We start from the raw sequence: 19,590 nt of genomic DNA on the forward strand, positions 1-19,590 counted from the left end.
ACGGACATGAGCGTGCAAGCAAGGGCTACAATAATGAACTTTTTTATTGTTATTATTTAAACATTGCCTTACCGGCAAGCGACGCCTGAGTTTCATCACGCTTCCTCTTCTTCTTTCTTTTCTCCGCTCCCGACTCCTGTTGCCGTTTCGAGGCCATGTTCAAACAGGTGTTTACCAATACCGAATTGAGGCATTATAGAACAGACCACTGGGGTGTGGGGGCACCAGGAGGAGACTGGAGACAGGGCACAAAGCAGATTCACCCCTTTTCTCGGGAAAATTGTTTTATGTTGCTTTTGTATTGTTTAACCATATTAATGCATATGATATTTATAGTATTAATATGGTTTACTTTTTTTTTTTTTTACGACCCTGATTTTTTTGGTGCCCTACCGGCCATTTGGTGCCCTACGCAGTGTGCGTTATGTGCGTTTGCGGAGCTACGGCGCTGGGGCAAACACACATTGTTTGTACCCCTCCCCGAACCACTAGACTGGTGCTGTTTGACAATTTCTGGTAAAATTGCTACAATATAATTTATCTTTTTTTTTTCAGTGCTTTTATATAAATATTGCTTGTGTTGGGCTCTTATTCTTGTTGGCTTTGACCTGGACCTGAGTGCAAATTTCGTTTCACCTCGTTTGAATCCATGTGTTCTAATTATGCGTCTAGTAGCATAAATAAAAGTTCTTTCTCTGGCAGGATTAATAAAATGTTATTAGTTATGTTTCCTATTGAAATATTCATGAACGGACTCTTGTTGTGTCACAGAGGATTAAAAGAATACAAACGAAGTCAAAAATTCTTTTCCATTATAACATACAAGGTGCTGCTGTGTATAAACAGTCAACAGGTATCAGACCTGGCCGGGATTATCACGATTTCATTGAGCAGACGGTTTCTTTCTTGATTAACTAACGGACCAATCAGCAGCTGGGCTCCACTGACAGCCCAGGGCGGGGCGGGGCATCACACCAGACATTCTGACCACTCATTGGACGCTAACCTCTAAGCCCATGACTCGCCAGCCAATCAGACGCTCCGTTGATCTGACGAGGCTCCCGGCTGCAAACCGTGTCCTCGCTCATGTTGGTGGTGCTGCCGCATCTCAGAGACGCGAATATCTAATGGGGGTACATCTTGTCAGTCTGCCAGAGTAACCGCTGAACACCTGAAGCAACATGGACATCCTGAAGTCGCTGGGTCACCCGGAGGAGATATTCAACCTGTTTAAATTTAAGATGGGGGGATGCAGAGCCGTCATGCCAAAGTTGGATTATGTGAGTAACTCGAGTACTCGAAAACGCACTCTGAGCTCAAATTTATAGATTCGTTTGAATACTAACACGCCAGCCACACGCAGAGAAAGGATGTTGCGCGGATCAAAAAGCAGATAGCTATTCCTCTTTTCAGAGCATCATCACAGTGAGTCTGCGCAGAGGGGAAAAAAAAACAAAACAAAACAAAAAGCTCATATCTGGCAGTTTACACCTCAAACCTTAGCAACACGGTCCTTAGTTTTGCTCCCAACGATCCGAAAAACAGAGACAGCTAATTGGACTTTGTTAAATTAGATCTGCGCTCACACAGTCTACACACACAAGCAGAGATGACCATTGACTTGGGATTTACCTTACATAATGAGCTTGGAGGGCTCACCGGTGGGGAGAGATGCTGTGCGCGCGTTTGACGGATAATCCCACTGTTTTAACGCCAATGTGACCCAGAGGCAGGACCCGGAGAGCCTGCAGGCTGCACCATGTCAACGAGGCTTCGTGCTCGGATTGGCAGCATTACTTAAACAAAACACATATACACAGAAAAGATATTCTTCATTTAAGATTTGGATTAAAGCACCCGAGGAACAAACCTGCACAAGATGTCAAATGTTAGAGCTCAAGTCTGTCATCTGATTATATTAAAAGCCAAATTGTTGTGCAAAAGCAGCACAAGTGCAGTAATGTCTGAGCACAATCGATGTAAATACACAAAAAGAGAAATTAATGTTAGAATGAGTTATCCGTTTGTTTTAATATATGTTTCATGTTTTTGTTTTAAAAATCTTTTTCCTGCAGTATCACAGACTTGCAGGTCACGAATTTTCCCGTCCTTCACGCTGTCTCCCACCAGATGTCAGCAAAATACAGTTTTCATTAGTTCTACTTTTTTCGGGGGGAGGGGTATGCAAACTTGCTACGGTTTGTTTTTCTATCGCAATGAAGGCTTTATATTGCACAAAGTCACAGTCGACACCCCACAACTGGCTGTTTGCTTATCGCGCACAGCCAACATTATGTAGCTGCATGCGTGCATGGAGATGCAACTAAATAGCAGCTAATGCGTGCTTTCTTTAAAAAGAAAACACTGCTCACCGTTGGCGAAAAAAGGCTTTGAGTGCAGTAAAGAAACCAAATCGGACCTTTTCCCCCCTTTTTTGGCTTGCGGGAAACAGGTTATGAAAGTGAACTTCAGCTGGCGTTGTTTTTGGGGCAGGGGTGGGAGGAGTGTGCCTGCTCATAACAGCAGATCTACAAACGCTGCGCACTGGCCACGCTCAGCCACGGTTCAAGGTTAAAGTGCTTAAAGACCCGCGGGGCGCTTATTTAACTCCACGCAGTGTCGTCCACACAGCGTTGTTCACCTCTCGTGTCCTCTACATGGACTTCATGTTTCACGCTTCCTCAACAGGCGTGGCGTCAACATGGATAGTGTGGTTTCATAGCTGCAGGGTCGTTCTCGCTGTCGGTTTTTCGTATGGCCGGAGCTTGCTGCAAGTGTCCGCTGTCTCTGTCCGTGTTCAAGCGCTCTCTCTCGGTGGCTCCGCGTGGCTGTGGGTCCGCTCCACGCTTTCTCCTGCACGGGTGGAGGCTCGGGGAGAGGGGCCTGCAGGAGGCCGCCCGACCCTCCAGCGCCTTCAGACCTGCAGGCTTCTACCGACAAACAGCTTTCCTCTGTCTCTCCTGTCAGGAGTCCATGACTGAGAGTCTGCGGACCTGCTACCTGTACCTGAACCAAACCAGTCGCAGCTTTGCAGCTGTGATTCAGGCTCTGGACGGAGAGTTGAGGTGAGTAAAACTTTACTGGAGCTGGCTCCAGGTGAGGACACGTGTGTGCGTGCACACGGTTTGTTTTCTTTCGAGCAAAACAAAGGGTGTTGGCCGAAACACTCCCCCTTTAAAAAAAAAAAAGAAAAAAAAAAGGGAAAAAAAACTTCTCTTTTTAATCCAAAAATTATTTTAATTTTGATTTATCTCATAAGTTTCTATTTTTTTTGTCGACTTTTTACATTTTTTGAAGTATTATTAATTCCGTTTAGAGTTTAGTTTAGTTTAGTTTTGATTCGTTTCAGTGTCAGTTTTAGTCTTTTAAATTATAGTTGTATGGAGGGCATATGCTGGAGGCTACATTTAGTATGAGTATTACAAAAATAATAGAAAACATCTGAGAGCAGTTGACCCACAGTACTGTAGAAATCCAGAGGTACAGTAAACACGACCACCAAAGCGTCATCAGGCAAGTTATGATGACAAATTTTAGTAACAAGTACTCAAACTAAGGATATTTTCTCTATAGTTTTATTCTGCTTTAGGTTTCCAAGTAAAAAAAAAAGAAAAGAAAAAAGTTTCTATTATTTTTATTTATTTTTTTTAATGTTTGGGTGCTAAAATGTTTGGTCACGTTTAGTTTTAGTTAATTATATTCCTTTAGATATATATATTCACAGTTTTAGAACTAATGTCAGGAGCTTGCAACTCCTTTGAGTGGAGCCACATGATTGTTTTCTGTGAACCTACAGTAAAAAGTCACAACAGACCATGCATTCAAAAAGTACATATTAGGTTTTTGTATGGAAGATGTTTTGTTTTTTTTGTCCTGGCTGTGTGATGTTGTTACCAGCATCACGTGAAGTGAAATACCATGGCGGGTATAGGAATCACAAATTAATCTAACATGCACATCTTTGGTCTGTGGGAGGAACCTGGAGTATCCAGAGAGAACCCACGCAAAGACAGCACGGGAAGATCATGGAGATAGACAAACCCGAGCCAGATGGTGGATTTGATCCAAGGACCTTCCCAATTCATTATTTGGGATGGAATATCCCTGTAATCTAAGACAGACCGACAGGCATTCATTCTTTTTATGAACCCTGGTTTAATTCTTTCATTTTGAGCCAGATATCAAACACAAATCTTAAATAAAATTGTGATATCAAACCACATTTCTATGTATTTGAAAGATTCGCCATAAATAAAATGGGTGTTAATTAAAGTTTCCATTGCAGGCTTTTCAGGGTCGCAGAGGTGAAGGCTGCCATGTACCTTTTCTTTTTCTGCATTTAAAGGTTATTGTTAAGGAGTTTTAATAGGAATATAAAAATCTCTTTGATGCAGCCATGCAGAAGGAGTTTTTCACATATAGACACTTGACATACCTGCTACCTTTATCATTGTGTAAATCCTCCTTGATGTGTTTATGATGCAGACATGCAGTTTGCATTTTCTACCTGGTTCTGCGTGCACTGGACACAGTGGAGGATGACATGACCATTCCTCTGGACAAGAAGGTTCCCATGCTCAATGACTTCCACACCTTCCTGTACCAGGATGAGTGGTGCTTCACGGAGAGCCAGGAGAAAGATCGTCAGGTCCTGGAAGACTTCCCAACGGTCAGTGGGTTCTCGAGGGTTATTTACCAGGTTTGGGCAAATTAAGGCAGTGACTAATTGGTAACTATAACCTTTGTCCTCTAAAACCAGATATCGCTGGAATTCAGAAACCTCGCTCAGGAATACAGAGACGTCATCTCGGATATCTGCCACCGTATGGGAGTGGGAATGGCTGAATTCCTGGAGAAGAAAGTGGGATCGATGAAGGAGTGGGACCAGGTAAATGCTTCTGTTAGTTGTTCTAGCACCATAATGACTACATAAATGACTGCTTGGAGTTGGGGGGGACATAAAGAGTAAGTTCTAAAATTACTGGAGTAACGACCCAAAAGAATTATTACAGTGCAAAATAGAAGCCTTTTATTTTGAAGGAAATGTCATCACTCTGATTAAAAATGGAATGGATGTTATCAGAGGTTTGAAAGCCACAAACTAACTGTTGACTTACTGGTACAGCTCAGGAGCATTCAGTAGCGTTCATATTTGCAGCTCCTTACTTCTTAAATCAGCTGCAGAATCAACCAGAACTTAAGGAAGGTGATTTTAAATGTTTCCTTTATTTATGGCAGTAGACCATTTTGCTTTGGCTAATTTATTCATTATTTATTGAGACAGAAGTTTATATATATTTTTTTTATTGTCTGCACTTAATTGCTTTATGGAAGTGTGCGTGCGTGTGCGTGCTACTGTTTTATAAAACTCCACTGATTGTACTGTGGTCTTTCTTGGCCAGGACACTCTTGTAAAAGAGATTTTTAATGTAAAGAATCTTGTCATATAGCTATATGATTCAGCAGAGCAACGTGTATATATGTTTAATCATATTACATAATATACAATATTACATAATATGAATGTTTAATTATAAGCCATGATTTTGTTACCCTTGAGTCATGCACCGTGATTTGTTTTTCTGTTTTTGTGCAGTATTGTCACTATGTTGCCGGTCTGGTCGGCATTGGCCTGTCCCGGCTGTTCTCTGCGTCTCAGCTGGAGGACCCTGAAGTTGGGCGGGACACTGAACTTGCGAACTCCATGGGCCTGTTTCTCCAAAAGACTAACATCATCCGAGACTATCTAGAGGACACACAAGAGGGACGTGCCTTCTGGCCACGAGAGGTAGAAACAAAATCTCTTGTCTAATACCAGGGGCCGGTACTGCGAAGCAAGTTTAGAATACCCAAGTTATCTTTCACTTATCTGGGTTTGCTTACCCTAATCGGCCTGAGCAGTCGCACGAAGGAGGTTATCAACTCGATACGTCAGCCCAGGGTTTCCTAATCTAGCTGTGACCATGTTCACATGAATGGGGCAATTTTTCAGGAATTATGCTATTTCCAACTGAACTCATTGGTGCAGTCATAAAAACTTAACAATATCTGCCATATTCATAATACAAAATGTGCTTTGTAACATTTGTTTCTATGCAGGCGGGGCTTTATACTGTGTAATGTCTTTTTTTTTCTTTCTTCTTCTTCTTTTTTTTTTTTTTTAATTTGTTTTATTTAGTTATGCTTAACACTAGTGACAGCTGTGGTCCTATTTGTAGTGTTTTCAGGTTGTACAAACTTCTGTTTGTGTTGGCTACAGAAGGCCTTTCTGACATTTCTGAGAATTTGGTGCAAACCTTTACTTGGGCTCCAGGAAAATCTCTGTTGTTGGTCAAAGGTTAAGATCACTGTGACACCAGAAAATGTGGTACTATGAAAAAAAATGTTGATGCACCTATCATTTCTTTATATTTTGCTTCCAAGGAGCTGCCCTTTTTTTTTTTTTTTTTTTTTTTTTTTTTTTTTTTTTTGGTCTTGAGTGAGAGTTCTCCAGGGTTTCTGTAGGTATTTCAGAATTTGTCTTTGGACATTGGCTGCTTTTTCAGTCAATTTGCCTCAGCACTTGACCTTTTTCAAAGGATATTTTGTGTTGTTGTTATTGTTGTTAAGCTGCTTAACACTGACCTATGGAGGAAAAAAAACACCTAATTCAAGGGATGTCTGAAAATAATGGTCAACTTGGCAAATAACCCATTTTAAAATGTATCTTTGGCCATTTGGTAACTAGCCTGTTGCAAAAGCACATCCATTTATTTAGTTGAGTCTATGCCAGAGTTTAACAGCTATTTAAATGGTATTTTTGTACCAACAAAGTGATTCTTTAAGAGGTATTAGCTGAAAACTTGGGATATCTTTAGTAGTGTGTCCTTAAAACTGTAAACTGGACAAGTGGAGGGCAGAAGAGGAAGCAGGTCTCCAAAAATGATCTACAGCAGGTGAACGGTATATGAAAGTCATGCCCCCAAGATTTGGGCTGAATTTCAGCCAGCAGTGTTGGAGAAATTGTGTAAATCGATGGTACTTTTCTGCATTCATAATTCCATCAGATTGAAAACATACCTGCATAGAAAAACGCACAGACAACACCAGCAGCCATGGATTGACCTCTCCAGAGCCAGGAGCTCAACATTATTATAGTAGTGTCGGGTTGTCTTGACAGAAAATGGACCAAATGCGGTCAACGTTCCAAAGAAGAGTTTCAGATGTCCCTCAGGAAGCCTGCAGAATTATTCCTGAAGACTATTTAAAGGGATTTGATAAGAGAGTTCAGGCTGTGTTGAAGGATAAAGATCATAGTCATAGCAAATATTGACTTCCAACTGACAAGATCACATTTAGAAGTAGTTAGGCTTTGTTGCCTAAAGTCCTCACTACATACATTATGAGTTGTAGCAGACCTGCGTGTAAAGCTCTAACCTTAGTTTTACAATAATAGGACAGTCATGTGGCCTTGCTTTCACCCTGGCCACCAATCTCTAATCAACTTATTCTCAGGTCTGTGGGATAAGTGTTTGTACCACATTTGAAGAAATTTGCTCAAGGCTTCTAAGCTGAATATAATGAACAGCATCCAGCCAAGGTTGGTGCCAGTACAGATAAATAAAATCTCTGTTACATGCTGTGTGCAGGCTTGGAGCCAGTTTGCAGGCCGTCTTGAGGATTTGGCCCAGCCTGAGAAGCTGGAGTCGGCGCTGTCCTGTCTCAACCTGCTGGTCACTGATGCTCTGCATCACGTTCCGGATGTTATTGCCTATCTGTCCCGGCTGCGCAACCAGAGCGTCTTTAATTTCTGTGCCATTCCACAGGTATGCGCTGCTTCACTGCGTCCTCCAAACCATAACATTTAAACATGTTCATTTTTTATTTTTATTATCATTTTGTTTTTTTTGTTTTTGAGCTCAGAAAACAAACCATTCTGTTCATGTCCTACAGTCTTACTGGAACATGTTTTAATTTTGATTTGCATTTAAAGTTTGCGAAACATTTTAATATTTTGTTTTAATAATAACTTTTTCTGTAACTGATAAACGATAGAAAATGTTGTGCTTAAATAGAGAGACATGTTGTAATTTCTCTCTTGACCAGGTGATGGCAATAGCTACACTGTCAACGTGCTACAACAACCCCATGGTGTTTCAGGGAGTGGTGAAGATCCGAAAGGGGCAGGCAGTCACTCTCATGATGGAAGCCACCAATATGAGTGCTGTGCAGACAATTATTGCTCAGTACAGCCAGGAGGTGGGTTATTTATTATTTATTTTTTTAACTCAGTCTCTCTCTACTGCTTCCACCATATTGGTGTACTGAGTGTGCTCTATCTCTCTCTCTCCAGATATTACACAAGGTGTCCCTCACCGACCCGTCTCGGGAAAAGACGCTGCACATCCTGGCTGTAATCCGCGAAAAGTCCGCCCTGTCGCAGTCCAGCCTCCGCTCCAGGACCCACCACCTGTCGCCTATGTACCTTTCTGCTGCTATGGTGCTCGCTGCCCTCAGCTGGCAGTACCTCAGCACTACAGCGGCACAGGCCCAGGGCACCAGTGACATGCAGGGACCTTGAACTCATTTAACCCCCACCTTTCCTGAGCCTCTATACTAAAGAAGCCCCCGTGCCCCCTCTGAAGGTCTGGTTCTAGAGGAATTTACTGATTCACTGTGGCTGTTACAGGAGGATGGACACTCTAAAGTATGGCTCTGTTAGCAGGCTGGTGTCATTAAATGATTTGATCTGTAGCAGTCCATCCTGTGTCTAGATAAATTATATACACACATTGGTGTGTGTGGGTATATTTGCCATAAATGGTACACTTCCACAGTTGTTGTTTTTTTTTTGGTTTAGTTTGTTTGAATTGTAATGATTCATCATATTGGAATAATTCAAAACAAACGTTCTCAGTGTAATCCTGCACATATTAGGATTTTTGGGGGGGGGGTTACCAACCACCACCACCACCACTTGTTCAGTCTTCTTTTTTTTTCTTTTTTTTTTTTTTTCTCATATCACATCAAACCTAGCTCCATATTCCACTTATGTTTCTATAGCAGAAACACTAAAAAGTTACATTGGTGCACTCTGCAGCGTTTCCGCTGTATGTCAACGGCTTCCAATCACCGTAGAACCTTTTCGGTCCTTTTCTGTGTGTTAATCTGTTTCATCGTTGTGTTTTTTAAAATTAAGGAAAAACAATTATGTGCAATATCAGGGTAGTTTTTATTACAGATGAAAAGGGGAAAATGGGTGTATTTTCAGGTCCTTCTTAGCATCAGCAAAAGAGGGAAGAAAAAGGCATACTGAGACCGCTAGCTAAGTGTCCTTAACACTGCTTTGGTGCGTTGAAAGGCTAGCACAGAGTAACTTTGTACAGAACCAAAGGAGAGCTAAAAACATTGCTATGTAATGTGACATTTTGATTTGTACATATTTGAAGAAATAAATAACAATTAATCCTGTAATACAGTATTTTGAGTGATTTCATGTTTTGATGCAGAGTTTAAGTGTGTGTGTGTGTGTGTGTGTGTGTGTGTGTGTGTGTGTGTGTGTGTGTGATGGGAGAAGTTCATACATATTAAACAAAATTAAGAATCAGAAGGTTGATGGTTAAATAAAGGAAACAAAGCTGCATCTCGTTATTGACGGATAGTAATTTTAAGAGCTTGGTCAACCTTTGGAATGGCAGGCTTCTAGTCACATGAGACATGCAGGTGCATTTATTGCACAGGCATGTGATCAACATGCCTGTGCATGTTGACCACGCCTTCCAATAAGAAGAGTAATTGGAAGGGTTGTTGAGTCAGAGAGAAGAAGAACGACGAAAAAGATCTAAAACAGCAACCCAGGTAAAAAATTAAGAAATTTGGCAAATATGCTGATTTCTTGTGCACATGAGTTTAATATGCATCTGGATTAATACTTTGTGATTGTCTTTTAAGCTGAAGTTTTCATTTTTTGTTTTTAGCTTGAATCAGTGTACATATACGTTAAATCTAGCTGCAGTTCTGATTCATCTGATAATATAAATGTTCTTTTAAACTAAATTTTTTCTTTTTAAATTGGATTAAAAGTATCATTTATCATTAATCTGTTTGTAATAACTACGTTCATTGCATTCATACATGACCCAGTTCCTATGTACAGAAATGCATTTGCAACATTACTGCAAAACACATGTTGGTTATAAATAAAGGAAATGGCCTCTTTCTGTATTCATTTTTCTTGTAACGCTCCACTGAGATGCGCTTTTGTGTGTATCTAAACAGTTTCCTGGTCACCTCCTGTGATCACTGATGTCTGTTTTGCAGGATGAGTCTGCTATTCCTCCTCTCTGTAGTGCTGATGGTGTCCACCACTTGGGCACACCCTCACCACTCCCTTCTCTCCTCTGAGATGGTTGATTTTATTAACAAGGCTAACACCACCTGGACGGTGAGACCATGCAGTCAGTTTTTATGGATATTTCCACATCTTAGGAAGCTGTTAACAACCTGTAAGCGATGATTTCTCTGCTCCAATTTCCTTTTTATTTGCTCCAGGCCACAAAGAATTTCCAGAATATCGATACCACCTATGTCAAACGGCTGTGTGGCACCATACTGAATGGACCCAAGCTACCAGAGGTGTAAGTTTATCAGGTGGTTTGCACAGCTGGTCACATGAGATGACATGTGACAGTCAGCAGGTTGAGCTAATCTGCAGTGATTCTGTTTCCTCTCTTGTTTAGGCTTCATAATATTGAAGGCATTAAACTTCCTGACAGCTTTGATGCACGCAAACAGTGGCCCAACTGTGCCACAATCCAACAGATCCGAGATCAAGGCTCCTGTGGGTCCTGTTGGGTATGACACACCAAGAAATAAAAAATACAGCACCACCAAATAGAGGAGATAGGGTGGGACATTAAAAAAAATTATTACCAACTTCCATATTCTCAGTGTTCCCGGTTTGATTTTTACACAGGCCTTTGGGGCAGCTGAGGCAATATCTGACAGGTTATGTATCCAAAGTGGTGGTAAGATCTCTGTGGAGATCTCCGCTGAAGATCTGCTGGCCTGCTGTGATGAATGCGGCATGGGGTGAGCATTAGTAATGGCTCATGTATATAAGTAAATGGGCTGTTCATTAATTCTATGCATGAAGTTTTCATGGAAAAGTTTTTTGGGGAGAAACAGTGATGGTTTATAATTACAGTCTTCAAAAATCAAATGAAGTAAAACAGCTATAACTCATGGTGCACATTATGTATTTTTGTGTTTGATGTAGCTGTTATGGTGGCTATCCTTCTGCTGCTTGGGAATTCTGGGCAAAGAAAGGGCTTGTCACAGGAGGCTTGTATGACTCTAAAGTTGGTAAGTCCATTATCAACTTGGTGAATTCAGTTTAAGTAGTTGTGGGGAGGAGCAAAAGATTTGACTTAAATGGACTGACTGTGACTATTTATTACAGGCTGCCTACCCTACACCATCGCCCCCTGTGAGCATCATGTGAATGGAAGTCGTCCTCCATGTGGGAGTTCAGAGACTCCTAAGTGTGTGCAGCAGTGCACTGATGGATACTCACTATCATATGAGAAGGACAAACACTTTGGTACAGAGAATTAAAATAAACTCTACACCCTCCTTGCATTGGTTTACTTTGTTGTTGCAGTCCTTGAAGTTTCCTGTATGTCCCTCTTCAGGCAGACGCACATACGGCGTCCCGTCGGACCCGGAGCAGATCATGACGGAGTTGTACAAGAACGGGCCTGTGGAGGCATCTTTCACTGTTTATGAAGATTTTCTGCTGTATAAGAGTGGTGAGATTTATATATTTAATTCCAGTAATGTCACTCTATATGAGTAAGGTACTTCTTTCTCTCAGTTTAATCTTGGGCAACTGTTTGAGAGCAAGCAAGTCGACCACTAATCTAAAAAGCTCCACAGACACTTAAGAACGCCTGTCAGAAAATGTGTACTATTCAAAAGAGGAACGACCTTCTTCTGCTTTAATGAGCTTTTTGTTGCTGTAGGTGTGTATCAGCATGTGACAGGGGATGTACTGGGCGGTCATGCCATTAAGATCTTGGGCTGGGGTGATGATAACGGGACGCCCTATTGGCTGGCGGCAAACTCCTGGAATACTGACTGGGGAGATGAAGGTATGGATGAAAGTGTAAGGCACATAGCCGGTGTCACATACAGGCCTACGTCACACAAAGTGCTGAAGATGAGTGGGAATGCTGGCCTAAAACTGTGTCGTCCTCTGTTGTCTTCTTATTTCAGGTTTCTTCAAAATCAAGCGTGGAAATGACGAATGTGATATTGAGTCAGAGGTGGTTACAGGAATCCCGCTCAACTAGATGAAATAATCATCACAGCAGACAATCAAGAAATAAATCGAAGAAAAGACAGATCTCATTCTGGGGCAGATTTTGACAGATTTCATGCAATAAAGAGGGAATAAATTGTTGTTTCTTGGTCTTTATTTGAACTTCTTTACCATGATTTCCAGGTTTGCTCCCCCCCCACCAGTAAACTACAAAAGAATTAAATTAAAAAATTAAAGATTAAACTTGGATGAAGCTCCAGTTGAACCGTCTGTGAGGTGGAGATGGGGAGGAGGTGGGTTGCATGAATGGGAGTCTGAAAGCGAGAATGACGGGGAGTTGAGATTTAAACCACATGGAGTGGAGGCTGATTGGCTCAAAGAATGTGGGCAAGAAGGTGACTGGATTAGAGTAATGATGTCAGTACTTAGTCTGACAATGTGGGAACATTGCTATGTAATGTGACATTTTGATTTGTACATATTTGAAGAAATAAATAACAATTAATCCAATATTTTGAGTGATTTCATGTTTTGATGCAGAGTTTAAATGTGTGTGTGTGTGTGTGTGTGTGTGTGTGTGTGTGTGTGTGTGTGTGTGGGTGGGTCGGTGGGTGGATGGGAGAAGTTCATACATATTAAACAAAATTAAGAATCAGAAGGTTGATGGTTAAATAAAGGAAACAAAACTGCATCTCGTTATTGACGTATAATAATTTTAAGAGCTTGGTCAACCTTTGGAATGGCAGGCTTCTAGTCACATGAGACATGCAGGTGCATTTATTACACAGGCATGTGATCAACAACTGGGGTCTTATAAGAAGGGTAACTAGAAGGTTTGTTGAGTCGAAGAGAAGAAGAACGAGGAAAGAGATCTACTGAAACAGCAACCCAGGTAAAAAATTAAGAAATTTGGCAAATATGCTGATTTCTTGTGCACATGAGTTTAATATGCATCTGGATTAATACTTTGTGATTGTCTTTTAAGCTGAAGTTTTCATTTTTTGTTTTTAGCTTGAATCAGTGTACATATACGTTAAATCTAGCTGCAGTTCTGATTCATCTGATAATATAAATGTTCTTTTAAACTAAATTTTTTCTTTTTAAATTGGATTAAAAGTATCATTTATCATTAATCTGTTTGTAATAACTACGTTCATTGCATTCATACATGACCCAGTTCCTATGTACAGAAATGCATTTGCAACATTACTGCAAAACACATGTTGGTTATAAATAAAGGAAATGGCCTCTTTCTGTATTCATTTTTCTTGTAACGCTCCACTGAGATGCGCTTTTGTGTGTATCTAAACAGTTTCCTGGTCACCTCCTGTGATCACTGATGTCTGTTTTGCAGGATGAGTCCGCTGTTCCTCCTCTCTGTAGTGGTGATGGTGTGCACCACTTGGGCACACCCTCACCACTCCCTTCTCTCCTCTGAGATGGTTGATTTTATTAACAAGGCTAACACCACCTGGACGGTGAGACCATGCAGTCAGTTTTATGGATATTTCCACATCTTAGGAAGCTGTTAACAACCTGTAAGCGATGATTTCTCTGCTCCAATTTCCTTTTATTTGCTCCAGGCCACAAAGAATTTCCAGAATATCGATACCACCTATGTCAAACGGCTGTGTGGCACCATACTGAATGGACCCAAGCTACCAGAGGTGTAAGTTTATCAGGTGGTTTGCACAGCTGGTCACATGAGATGACATGTGACAGTCAGCAGGTTGAGCTAATCTGCAGTGATTCTGTTTCCTCTCTTGTTTAGGCTTCATAATATTGAAGGCATTGAACTTCCTGACAGCTTTGATGCACGCAAACAGTGGCCCAACTGTGCCACAATCCAACAGATCCGAGATCAAGGCTCCTGTGGGTCCTGTTGGGTATGACACACCAAGAAATAAAAATACAGCACCACCAAATAGAGGAGATAGGGTGGGACATTAAAAAAAATTATTACCAACTTCCATATTCTCAGTGTTCCCGGTTTGATTTTTACACAGGCCTTTGGGGCAGCTGAGGCAATATCTGACAGGTTATGTATCCAAAGTGGTGGTAAGATCTCTGTGGAGATCTCCGCTGAAGATCTGCTGGCCTGCTGTGATGAATGCGGCATGGGGTGAGCATTAGTAATGGCTCATGTATATAAGTAAATGGGCTGTTCATTAATTCTATGCATGAAGTTTTCATGGAAAAGTTTTTGGGGAGAAACAGTGATGGTTTATAATTACAGTCTTCAAAAATCAAATGAAGTAAAACAGCTATAACTCATGGTGCACATTATGTATTTTTGTGTTTGATGTAGCTGTTATGGTGGCTATTCTTCTGCTGCTTGGGAATTCTGGGCAAAGAAAGGGCTTGTCACAGGAGGCTTGTATGACTCCAAAGTTGGTAAGTCCATTATCAACTTGATGAATTCAGTTTAAGTAGTTGTTGGGAGGAGCAAAACACTTAACTTAAATGGACTGATGGTGATTGTTTATTACAGGCTGCCTACCCTACACCATCGCCCCCTGTGAGCATCATGTGAATGGAAGTCGTCCTCCATGTGGGAGTTCAGAGACTCCTAAGTGTGTGCAGCAGTGCGCTGATGGATACTCACTATCATATGAGAAGGACAAACACTTTGGTACAGAGAATTAAAATAAACTCTACACCCTCCTTGCATTGGTTTACTTTGTTGTTGCAGTCCTTGAAGTTTCCTGTATGTCCCTCTTCAGGCAGACGCACATACGGCGTCCCGTCAGACCCGGAGCAGATCATGACGGAGCTGTACAAGAACGGGCCTGTGGAGGCATCTTTCACTGTTTATGACGATTTTCTGCTGTATAAGAGTGGTGAGATTTATATATTTAATTCCAGTAATGTCACTCTATATGAGTAAGGTACTTCTTTCTCTCAGTTTAATCTTGGGCAACTGTTTGAGAGCAAGCAAGTCGACCACTAATCTAAAAAGCTCCACAGACACTTAAGAACGCCTGTCAGAAAATGTGTACTATTCAAAAGAGGAACGACCTTCTTCTGCTTTAATGAGCTTTTTGTTGCTGTAGGTGTGTATCAGCATGTGACAGGGGATGTCCTGGGTGGTCATTCCATTAAGATCTTGGGCTGGGGTGATGATAACGGGACGCCCTATTGGCTGGCTGCAAACTCCTGGAATACTGACTGGGGAGATGAAGGTATGGATGAAAGTGTAAGGCACATAGCCGGTGTCACATACAGGCCTACGTCACACAAAGTGCTGAAGATGAGTGGGAATGCTGGCCTAAAACTGTGTCATCCTCTGTTGTCTTCTTATTTCAGGTTTCTTCAAAATCAAGCGTGGAAATGATGAATGTGGTATTGAGTCAGAGGTCATTACAGGAATCCCGCTCAACTAGATGAAATAATCATCACAGCAGACAATCAAGAAATAAATCAAAGAAAAGACAGATCTCATTCTGGGGCAGATTTTGACAGATTTCATGCAATAAAGAGGGAATAAATTGTTGTTTCTTGGTCTTCATTTGCAATTCTTTACTATGATTTCCAGGTTTGTTTGTTTCCCCCCAAATAAGCTACAAATTTTTTTTACAGCTTCATTTCATTAAGGAGAGAATTGAGCATTATTCATTGACATAGAAAAATTAATGTATTTGGCGATTAAACTCTGATGACCAGTGTTCCCTCTAAGCTGCGCGCGTGCGCAATTGCGCGCGTGCGCAATTGCGCGCTGCTGGCATGGTCTCTGCGCACAGAAAATCTGCGTTGCACAAAAAAAAAAAAAAAAAAAAAATCTAACCTGAATTGAAATTAAAATTAATACTTTAACAATTCCGTTTTGCAGTGTTAGTCAGTAAGTGACTGGCTGCTCCTGTATGGGATTAGAGCGATGCCACCTTATCCCATTGTCCAGCCAATGATGCGATTCACATTCGTATATACGCAGCCAATCAACGTCGTTGACAGGCTATGACAGCGTCCTTATGTGCCGACACCGGTGTTTTGGCTAGCAAAGCGGCGTGGCTGATGTGGAGTGAAGCCACGTTAATGACAATGTGTACAACCATTGAAGATGTGAGCAGGACAGACGGAACAATTAACGGAAAAAGTGTGGGCTTTATACCAGTTTTTAAATTGTGTTGATAGGCCACGTAAAACCAGAGTTAAGATAAAAATATATGCAATGTTTGGTTTTCTTCCTGAATACTATTGTTGTTTATATTTACTGCCGGAAGAAACGGTAAAAACGGCGTTTTATAAGGAAAACGCTCGAAAGCACTCTCCGCCTGTGAGCAAAAACTAAACGAAAAACAACCCACCCTTTACTATTGGTCGAAAAATTTACCATGTGGACCAATCAAAAAATGATATGGCAACATAACATTTAGTTATTTAGGAAGGGGGGAAGTTTTAGGAGTGAGAGCGGTGTTTTGAGATGTGAGAGATGTTTAGTGCAAATCTTGTGTAGTTAGTGTGTAGTGTAGTCAATAGTTTTGTTGTGTGTGTCAGAACAATGAGGCGACTACTGAATGTTACAGGTGTTACAGGAGTGATACATCTCCTGTTGTCAGGCCTGCAGGTATCAGGCTGTTGTTCTCCTTTATCTCATAGTGGACAGAGATTATTTCTTGGAGTGGCACAAATAATTTGTGTGGCATCAAATTTGATGCAGAACAGCTGATTGTTCTGTAAATAGTTTGAAATGTTTATTTAAAAAACGCCTTGGCTGCATTTTTAGGTAAACAGCTGCAAAAAACTTTGTTGTTTCCATAACTCAGTTACTTTTTTGAAGAAGTAACTATATAATTAATCGCCCAACATTGGTCATTATATACTGTATTTTGCAAACACTCTCTCCCAGACTCATACTCACAATACAAGTCAGAGCTTTATATATATATATAAAAAAGAAAGTTGTGTTTTCAAAATTGGAGTTCAAGTTATTTTTACTTCCAATAGTGTTAACATACTACACAGGTCATGACTTGAGGTCATGGTGGTGGTAATGCACATACAGTTCGGACCGTGTGTGTGTGTAATTTTGCCTCTGCACACTACAATGGAAGATTTTAAATCAAACAATCAGACAGATGCAAGTGGAAGTGAGAGACACAGTTATAAGGCTGAAGAAACCAAATCAAAATTTAAATAAACCAATCAGAGAAAGAGCAAGAACTTTGGAGTGGTCGAATCAACAATATGGTTCATCGTTTAAAAGAAGGAGTTTACTGGAAAACTTAACAACATCAAAAACGCGTGAAAGAGCACAAAATACCACTAAAGTGGATGATCACAGAATTATTTCCATGAAAATGAAAACATCTTCGCAACAACTCGCATAGTCAAGAAAACTGTTGACGAGGCATAAATAGCAAGGTCTACAATCATTCCTTTGTGCACTTCAATCACATGACTGCTTTAAAATCCACTGAGGTGGTGTACACTGGGTCTGCCCAACAAAGTATGGACGTAAATATAAAAAGATGCAGAAAGGTGCTAAGAAACAGGAATAAGGAACAAGTACATTTAAAAGAGTAGCATTAAAAGAAAAAAAATGGGATACACAAAGATGCAGCTAACCCTGGGTATGTCTACAGGGGTAAAGTTAGGATTACACAACATAAGGCACTTGTTGGAAAAGGGAGCGGAGAGAAATAAAAAGCTGTAGGTGGCTAGTGACACAGAACGCAACAACTCCTTAAATTATTCAGTTAAACTTTAGTCCAGCTGTACTACTGCCAGCAATACAACCTTGGATACTTTATGACAACACCGTAGATTTCACTTATCTTTATAATTCACATACTGATGTGTGCAGAGGTATAAAAGAATAAAATTGCAGTAGCATTTATTATTCTGAAGTTTCATCTCAAAGTAAGGAGAAGTGTTTATGACTTTGCACAAGAAAAAATACTTAAAATATCCTTTTAAGAGAAAACAAGGTCATTTTGAATTTGATGACAGCAAACGAGTTGGGACACCATCATGTTTACCACTTTCTAGCATACCCTTTTCTTTTAATAAAAGTCTTTAAATATCTGGGAATTGAGGAGACCACCTCTGGAATGTTGATGAAGGATTCTAGCGGAACAAAAAATCCTTGGTCTTCTATGATGCACCAAATGTTTTCAGTTGGTGAAAGGCAGGCGGTTAACCTCCCCACCAAGACTTGTCTGCTACAAACCCAGGCTGTTATAATAGCTGCAGAATGTGGCTTAATATTGTCTTGCTGAAACATACAAGGCCTTCTCTGAAAAAAGATGTTATCTGGATGGAACGTGTGTTGCTTTAAAATCTGTACATACGTGTCAACGCTGATTGACCCTTTCTATATGTGTAAGCTGCCAGTTCCATCGGCCCTAATTCACTTTCTTAACAACAGAGATGCAGGATTTAAACATTGAGTACAGCTAGCAAGTTGGATGGTCCCTCCCCTCTGTAGTCCAGCGTCTATATTTTTTCAAATATTTGAAGTAATTTCACTGAGATTTCTTCCTTTATTTAAATGCAAACGTTTATTTTGCACTGACCCTGATGAAGGCCACAAGCCGAAACACTTTGGTAAGCTAATAAAGTTTTTCCATAGTGCTGCCAGTGTCGCTGGAGTCTTCATGCCACCAGTCATTTAACCACACAGCAGTTTTTTACTTTGCTTCAGTCCAATTTAAAAGAACTGTGTTCATAGTAGATGGCAGCATCCCATAATGTTCACGTCTGGCTTCTTCTTTACATGGTACAGCTTTAATCTGCATTTGTGGATGACATGGTGAACACAGATAATCATTTCTGGAAGTGTCCTGACTGCATGCAGTGATCTCCATGACAGAATGATGCCTGCTTTTTAATGTGGTGCTGTCTGAGGGCCTGAAGATCACATCCAATAGACATCAGAATTATCCTTTGCATACAAAGATTTCTCCAGATTCTCTTAATGATATCATGTACCGTAGACCGTGAGATGTTCTAAATATTTACAGTTTTATATTGATGATAATTCTGAAACAGTTTTTTGCAGATTGGTGAACCTCTGACGATGTTCATTTGTTGAAGATGATGTTGAAGATGTTCATTTTATACCCAATCATGTTACTGACCGGTTGCTAATTAACCTAATTAGCTGCAAAATGTTTTTCCAGCTGTTTCTTTTTAGTTTCCCCTTCTCATTTTTTTGAAACGTCTATTAAATAAAAAATGAGCCAAATTTTTTCATGAAACAGTAACATGTCTCGGTCCAAGCTCCACACCAGCTGGTGGCGGTAATGCAATAATTTATTGTTCACCAAAAATAAAAGAAGAAAGCCTGC

The 19,590-nt window shown here is 40.6% G+C and overlaps 3 protein-coding genes across 4 annotated transcripts; all 3 read left to right on the forward strand.

The window, feature by feature from the left end:
• The first annotated feature begins 314 nt into the window (after window positions 1-314).
• Window positions 315-9,453, forward strand: fdft1 (farnesyl-diphosphate farnesyltransferase 1). 2 transcript variants are annotated; one of them, XM_031727583.2, is made up of 8 exons: window positions 315-1,280; window positions 2,968-3,065; window positions 4,486-4,669; window positions 4,760-4,888; window positions 5,597-5,788; window positions 7,629-7,805; window positions 8,086-8,238; window positions 8,333-9,453. In XM_031727583.2, the coding sequence occupies exons 1-8, from the start codon at window positions 1,182-1,184 to the stop codon at window positions 8,558-8,560; spliced, it is 1,260 nt and encodes a 419-aa protein (XP_031583443.1). In that variant the 5' UTR covers window positions 315-1,181; the 3' UTR covers window positions 8,561-9,453. The 2 variants fall into 2 exon arrangements, with proteins under 2 accessions (XP_031583443.1, XP_031583442.1); XM_031727582.2 differs by lacking the exon at window positions 315-1,280 and having other exon boundaries at window positions 2,105-3,065.
• A 118-nt stretch (window positions 9,454-9,571) lies between these two features.
• Window positions 9,572-12,811, forward strand: LOC116310791 (cathepsin B-like). Its single transcript, XM_039599069.1, has 10 exons — window positions 9,572-9,837; window positions 10,300-10,423; window positions 10,531-10,616; window positions 10,719-10,833; window positions 10,955-11,070; window positions 11,258-11,343; window positions 11,441-11,581; window positions 11,673-11,789; window positions 12,003-12,131; window positions 12,256-12,811. Exons 2-10 carry the CDS (start codon window positions 10,301-10,303, stop codon window positions 12,330-12,332), a joined length of 990 nt encoding a protein of 329 aa, XP_039455003.1. The 5' UTR covers window positions 9,572-9,837; window position 10,300; the 3' UTR covers window positions 12,333-12,811.
• A 293-nt stretch (window positions 12,812-13,104) lies between these two features.
• LOC116310792 (cathepsin B-like) lies at window positions 13,105-15,804 on the forward strand. The gene is made up of 10 exons (XM_031727707.2): window positions 13,105-13,193; window positions 13,656-13,779; window positions 13,885-13,970; window positions 14,073-14,187; window positions 14,308-14,423; window positions 14,610-14,695; window positions 14,793-14,933; window positions 15,025-15,141; window positions 15,355-15,483; window positions 15,608-15,804. Exons 2-10 carry the CDS (start codon window positions 13,657-13,659, stop codon window positions 15,682-15,684), a joined length of 990 nt encoding a protein of 329 aa, XP_031583567.2. The 5' UTR covers window positions 13,105-13,193; window position 13,656; the 3' UTR covers window positions 15,685-15,804.
• Window positions 15,805-19,590: the final 3,786 nt, after the last annotated feature.

This window comes from Oreochromis aureus, linkage group 15 (assembly GCF_013358895.1).
Source record: "Oreochromis aureus strain Israel breed Guangdong linkage group 15, ZZ_aureus, whole genome shotgun sequence".
NCBI lineage: Eukaryota > Metazoa > Chordata > Actinopteri > Cichliformes > Cichlidae > Oreochromis > Oreochromis aureus.